This window comes from Camarhynchus parvulus, chromosome 21, assembly GCF_901933205.1.
Source record: "Camarhynchus parvulus chromosome 21, STF_HiC, whole genome shotgun sequence".
NCBI lineage: Eukaryota > Metazoa > Chordata > Aves > Passeriformes > Thraupidae > Camarhynchus > Camarhynchus parvulus.
This window is the reverse complement of record NC_044591.1, coordinates 1,135,168-1,141,167: the sequence shown is the minus strand read 5'-3', so window position 1 is coordinate 1,141,167 and position 6,000 is coordinate 1,135,168. Positions and strand designations below refer to the sequence as shown.

General features: G+C 58.2%; 1 protein-coding gene across 1 annotated transcript in view; it reads right to left on the bottom strand.

Annotated features, from left to right (window-relative positions):
• Positions 1–3,622: 3,622 nt before the first annotated feature.
• Positions 3,623–6,000, bottom strand: part of IGSF21 (immunoglobin superfamily member 21) — a 44,226-nt gene continuing 41,848 nt past the window's right edge. The window contains 3 exon segments of the mRNA XM_030964021.1: positions 3,623–4,193; positions 5,150–5,188; positions 5,283–5,475. Coding sequence (XP_030819881.1) covers positions 4,120–4,193; positions 5,150–5,188; positions 5,283–5,475 — 306 coding nt within the window. The 3' untranslated portion in view covers positions 3,623–4,119.

Below are 6,000 nucleotides of genomic sequence, written 5' to 3'. Positions count from 1 at the left end.
CCCAGCTTCCCCAACCTCATCCCGCCAGCTGCTTCTCAAGATTTTGGGGTGGGGAGGAGCCTCTGAACCCCCTCGGGGCTGGTTCTGCACCATCCCTGGCATCCCTGAGTGCTGAGGTGTCCCCCTGCCCAGGCTGGGATGCTGAAATTCCTGGAAAGGCTGAAATTCCCGGGAAGGCTGAAATTCCCGTGGTGCAGGGGATGGGGCTGGGTGCCCTGACCCTCCACCTGGAGGATCCTGTTCTAAACACCGAAAATGTTTTTGTATCCCTGAAAAGGATGGAAAGGGAACACAGACCAGGCTGGTCCAGCGATCCCTGTGCTCGTTCCTGCTGGGAACACAGATCCACCAATGGAGGATATTTTATTTAGAATTAATTTAGGATATTTAGGAATTTAGCATATTTAGGGGAATATTTGGGATGCTGTCCTCTCGTGTGGGGAAATGCAGCGCAGGAGAGCTTGGGTGAATGAAGATATTTCATTTTAAAGCTGGATTTTGGAGCACGTGTGGTGTCAAGCATCCAAACCAGCGCCAGCCAAACTCACCCAGCATCTCCTCCATCCTGCTGGGGTCAGAGCCCAAAATCCACCCCTTGCGGGGGCTCGGTTTGGCCAAAACCTTGGGAAAAGGAGAATTTCTCCTGCCTGGAAAGCCGGGCCGCGCCGGAGCTGAGGGAGGAGGGCGGCGTGTGGAGTCTGGGCACGCGTTCCGGGGCTCGGCTAATTGGGAAAGGGTCTGGCAGCCGCGACCTGCCGGGCCCTTCACCGCTCCTGCCGGGGCTTTCATCCCGCGGCTGGATCTACAAAGATCCCGGCGCTTGAGAGCCGGGGAGGAGGAGGAGGAGGATGAATTATTCATGCGCTCGGCAGCCCCGTGAACCCAGCCGGCAATGAGGGGGGAGGCGGGGGAGGCGCCCAGCGAAGCTCCCGCTGACTTTCCTGCAGGGCCAGAGCACCCCCGGTTCCTGCTTTCCCAAAGAACCCACGGATCCCGCTGGATAAATCCCCGTTTTCCCCCTGCCCGCGGTGCGAGGGGAGCGGGAGAAGCGGCGCTGACGTCTCGGCGCTTGTGACTCTAATTGAGCGTAATTACCTCTCCCAAATCTGCTAGAACATTTTTTTGAAAGTCCCCTGGAATTCGGGAACGTCGATAACGCCGCTCCTTTGGGGTTTTCAGCTGCCGTCAGCCCCTCGCGAAGGCGCTGCGGTTTCGGTGGTGGTTTTTTTTTTGTTTTTTTTTTTTTTTTCCGAGCTAATCAGATCTCCTCGGAAGGTTGTCAGGAGCGGATCTGTCAGCTCTCATCAATAATGGAACAACCTGAGCCGCTCCTTTCCCCTCCAGCCTCCTCCTGCATTATTCACTGCCGGCGCCTCGAAAAAACAGGATCGGGAATGGGGGGAAAAGAGGGGAAATTGGGGTCCTCTGCGAGTACCTGCAGGGAGAGCATGGGGAGGGGAAGGTGGGTCCAGCAGAGCGTGGATGGTTCCTTTTGGTGGGATTGTGGGATGGTGGGATGGAATCCCTTTGTGCGCCTCGTTTAGGCAGGAATTCAGGAAAACAGGCAGCAGCTCTGCCCCAAAATGGGAAAAAAAACCCCAAATCCCCTCCCTCATCTGTCTGTGCTGGCACTCGGAAGGTCCCAGCATCTGGTCGATCCATCCAGGCCGGGAGATCCATCCCTTTTCACAGGGATTCTTCCCGAGCTGGGGTGGGATTAGGATGCAGCCGCACCCAGCCCGGCGCTCCTGTCCCAGCGCTGCCGGGGCGGCACCGAGCGGAGCCGGCGCTGGCCCCGCGGCTGGAATTGCTCCTCGTTTCCGCGGGAATGCTCCTCATTTCCACGCTTCTGGGCTAAACCCGCCGCATTTGCATTTAAATGGAGCTTCGGGCGGGTGGAAATGCTCGCTTTTCCGAGCGGGGCGGCCTAATGGCTGTTTAATCCTGGTGGTTGTTTAATTAGGGCGGGATGAGGCCGCTGGAGCGGCTCCGATCCATGAGGAAGGCCAGAAGGATCCATGGGAGGGGCTCTCCAGAGAAGAGGGGGGAAACTGAGGCAGGGAGAATTCCTGAACGCTTCTTCTGAAAAAAATGAAGATTTTCTTCTCATCCGCGGAGTGGAAGCGCAGATCCGATGGGATTGGGATGTTTGGATGCCATTCCTTCCGGGTGGAAGCCGAGCTGCTGATCCTCCCGCACGTCCCAGCCAGTCCTGATCCCACTGCTCCCAATCCAAAGGGTAAAACTCTGGGATTTCGTATGGGAAGGAGCTCTGGAGCTGCCGTGGGCTCGTTCAGCTCCTCCGAGGCTGGGAAAGCAGCGGAGTTGGCAGCGGAGCGGGGAAGGGCTGGAATCTGCTTAATAATAATTAATCATCACGGTGATAATGATGCTTAGCGCTCGTGCGGGGCTTTGGGAAGATGAGGCGCCACACGGCTGCCAAATAATCCTCCAGGATTACAAGTTCCCAGAGGAAAAGGCTCGGGAGCGCCCCATCCTTGGCATCCTTTCCCCCCGGGACATCCCAGCCCACAGCCGGGTGCTCCACAACGAGGAAAAGGCTGGAAAACTTCCCGGATTGGGGCAAAACCACCTGGATTTTGCCAGGGGCCGTCGTGCTGCGGGATTGGCGCCACGCCGGGATGGGGCACGGCGGGAATGGCGGGATCCAGCCCGTTTCCATGGGGACAGCTGGCCACGAGGGCACGGGACGCGCTGCCCGCTCAAGTGTGAGCGCTGACATTTGGGGTCTGGAGCCGCCTGTCACTTGTCATTCCTCAGCCAGCCCGGGACGAGCGGCGCACACGGGCCCTGGCTGCCAGCACAGCCGGAATCCCGCCGGATAAACCCAGTGATCCACAACTTTGGGCTCCCGGTGCCGCCTCCGCGGCCTCGGGAGGGCTGGGGATGTGTGCCGGTCCTCACCCTGGGGACACAAGGCCCGGAGCTTCTCGGGGCGGTGGGAATGCTGCGCGTGGGTTTTTCCAGGGAAAATTTGGCCCTTGAATTCTCCTGTTCCCCTTTCCAAGACCTTGCAAAGCCCCCAAGATGAAGCTGGGAACCCTGAGATGGAGCTGGGAACAACAAGACAAAGCTGGAAACCTTGACATGGAGCTGGGAACCCTGAGATGGAGCTGGGAACCCCGAGATAGAGCTGGGAACCCCTACATGGAGCTGAGAACCCTGACATGGACCTGGGAACCCCGAGATGGCGCTGGGAACCCCGAGATGGAGCTGGGAACAACAAGACAAAGCTGGAAACCTTGACATTGAGCTGGGAACCCCGAGATGGAGTTGGGAACCCCGAGATGATGCTGGGAACCTTGAGATGGAGCTGGGAACCTCGAGACAGAGCTGGGAAGCCCAAGATGGAGCTGAGAACCCTGAGATGGAGCTGGGTTTCCCGAGATAGTGCTGGGAACCCCGAGATGGAGCTGGGAACCCCAAGATGATGCTGGGAACCCCGAGATGGAGCTGGGAACCCCGAGATGATGCTGCGAACCCTGAGACGGAGCTGGGAACATTGAGACGGAGCTGGGAACCCCGAGACGGAGCTGGGAACCCCGAGATGGAGCTGGGAACACTGAGATGATGCTGGGAACTCCCACATGGAGCTGGGAACCTTGAGACGGAGGTGGGAAGACCAAGACGGAGCTGAGAACCCTGAGATGGAACTGGGAATCCTAAGATAGTGCTGGGAAACTCACCATGGAGCTGGGAACCCCGAGACACAGCTGGGAACCCTGACACACAACCAGGAATTGTAAGATGGAGCCGGGAACCCCAACATGGAGCTGGGAACCCCGAGATGCAACTGGGAATCCCGAGACAGAACTGGAAACCCCGACACACAACTGGGAATCCCAAGATGGTGCTGGGAACCCCGAAATGGAGCAGGGAATCCCAGCACAGGTAAAACATGAATTACGACCTTCTCCCAGAAGAGGTTTTCCTTTTTCCCTTTAATTTGATCGTCTGAGGAAGCCAAGACACGGAAAGAGACCGAGACGGTCGAGAGTATAGAAAAAAAAAGAGCGGGAGACCCGATGGCTGGAGGCAGGAATGCTGGGAGGAGCTGGACGCAGAGGAGGAAGAGGAGGAGGAGGAGGAGGTGAAGCTTCACGTGAGCTCCAGGATCACTGTCAGGGTGAGCGCCAAAACGAATCTGAAGCCGCAGTGGCCGGGAAGTGAACCTGGAGAGGAGGAAAAAGGGATCAGCAGTTCACGGAGCCGCATCCCAACGCTGGGGTTCAGAGCAGGATGGGGGCACCACTGGTCAGGAGGGGATCCCCCCCCAGAACTTGGCCTGGGGTTGGGTGGAGATGAGGGATGGGGTGGGAGCGTCTGTGGGGTCCCTTTTGGTGTGAGGATGTTCCTGAGGACATGGGAGAGGGCTGGGAATGAGGAGAGATGGGAAAGGATGTGGAATGAGGCAAGGAGATGGGAAAGGCCTTGGGATGAGGCAAGGAGATGGGAAAGGGCTTGGGATGAGGCAGGGAGATGGGAACGGGCTTGGGATGAGGCAAGGAGATGGGAAAGGGCTTGGGATGAGGCAGGGAGATGGGAACGGGCTTGGGATGAGGCAGGGAGATGGGAACGGGCTTGGGATGAGGCAGGGAGATGGGAAAGGGCTTGGGATGAGGCAGGGAGATGGGAAAGGGCTTGGGATGAGGCAGGGAGATGGGAACGGGCTTGGAATGAGGCAAAGAGAGATGGGCAAGGGCTTGGAATGAGGCAAGGAGAGATGGGAAAGGGCTTGGGATGAGGCAAGGAGAGATGGGAAAGAGCTTGGAATGAGGCAGGGAGAGATGGGAAAGGGCACGTGATGAGGCAAGGAGAGATGGGCAAGGGCTTGGAATGAGGCTAGGAGATCAGAAAGGGCTTGGAATGAAGTAAGGAGAGAGGGGAAAGGACTTGGAGTGAGGTAGAGATGGGCAAGGGATTGGAATGAGGCAAGGACAGATCAGCAAGGGCTTGGGATGAGTCAGGGAAGGATTGGCAAGAGCTTGGGACAAGGCAAGGAGAGATGAGGGCTTGGAGCGAGACAAGGAGAGGTAGCCCAGGCCCAGGCAAGGCCAGGCCCTCTCTGCACAGCCCTTCCCTCCCCGAGCATCTCCATGGAAATCCCGCTGCCACCAGCACCGCTCACCATTGGAGTCTTCTGGTCCTCTGGGAATATTCGGATTTTCTGATGGGAAACAAAGAGCAGAGACACAATTTTAGGGGGGAGGAGCCGCGCGGGGACCCACGGAGGGCACGGTGGGGCCGCGGTGGGGCCGTACCGAAGACGATGAGGCGGGTGTGGGTGTCGGTGGAGCCCAGCGGGTTCTGGGCCGTGCAGCGGTACATGGAGCCGTTGAGCTCGGCCGGGACCCGCTCCAGCACCAGCTCCTTCCCGTCGTGCTCCGCGCTGCCGTCCAGGAGCCGGCTCCCCACGCGCGTCCACGTGAACAGCGGCTCCGGGAACACCTCGTTCTGCAGGGAGAGGCGCGGGGGCAGAGGGGAGCGGGATGAGAAAAGCTGGAGATTAAATCAGCACATCCGGCTTGGGGCTGGGGTTGGGTTTAGGTTTGTGTCTGAGCTTGAGTTTGGGTCTGGGTTTGGGGTTGGGTTTGAGTTTGGGTCTGGGTCTGAGTCTGGGTTTGAGTCTGACTTTGGGTCTGAGCTTGAGTTTAGGTCTGAGCTTGGGTTTGGGTCTAGGTTTGGGTTTGGGTCTGAGTTTGGGTTTGGGTCTAGGTTTGGGTTTGGGTCTGGGTCTGAGTCTAAGTCTGGGTTTGAGTTTGGGTCTGGGTTTGAGTTTGGGTTTGGATTTGGGATTGAATATGGTCTGGGTCTGAGTCTGTGTTTAGGTTTGAGTTTGGGTTAGAAGGGACCTCATCCCTTTAAGCTTATCCCATCCCATCCCATCCCATCCCATCCCATCCCATCCCATCCCATCGGCAGGGACACCTTCCACTGTCCCACATTGCTCCAAGCCCCACCCACGCTGTCCCTGGACAC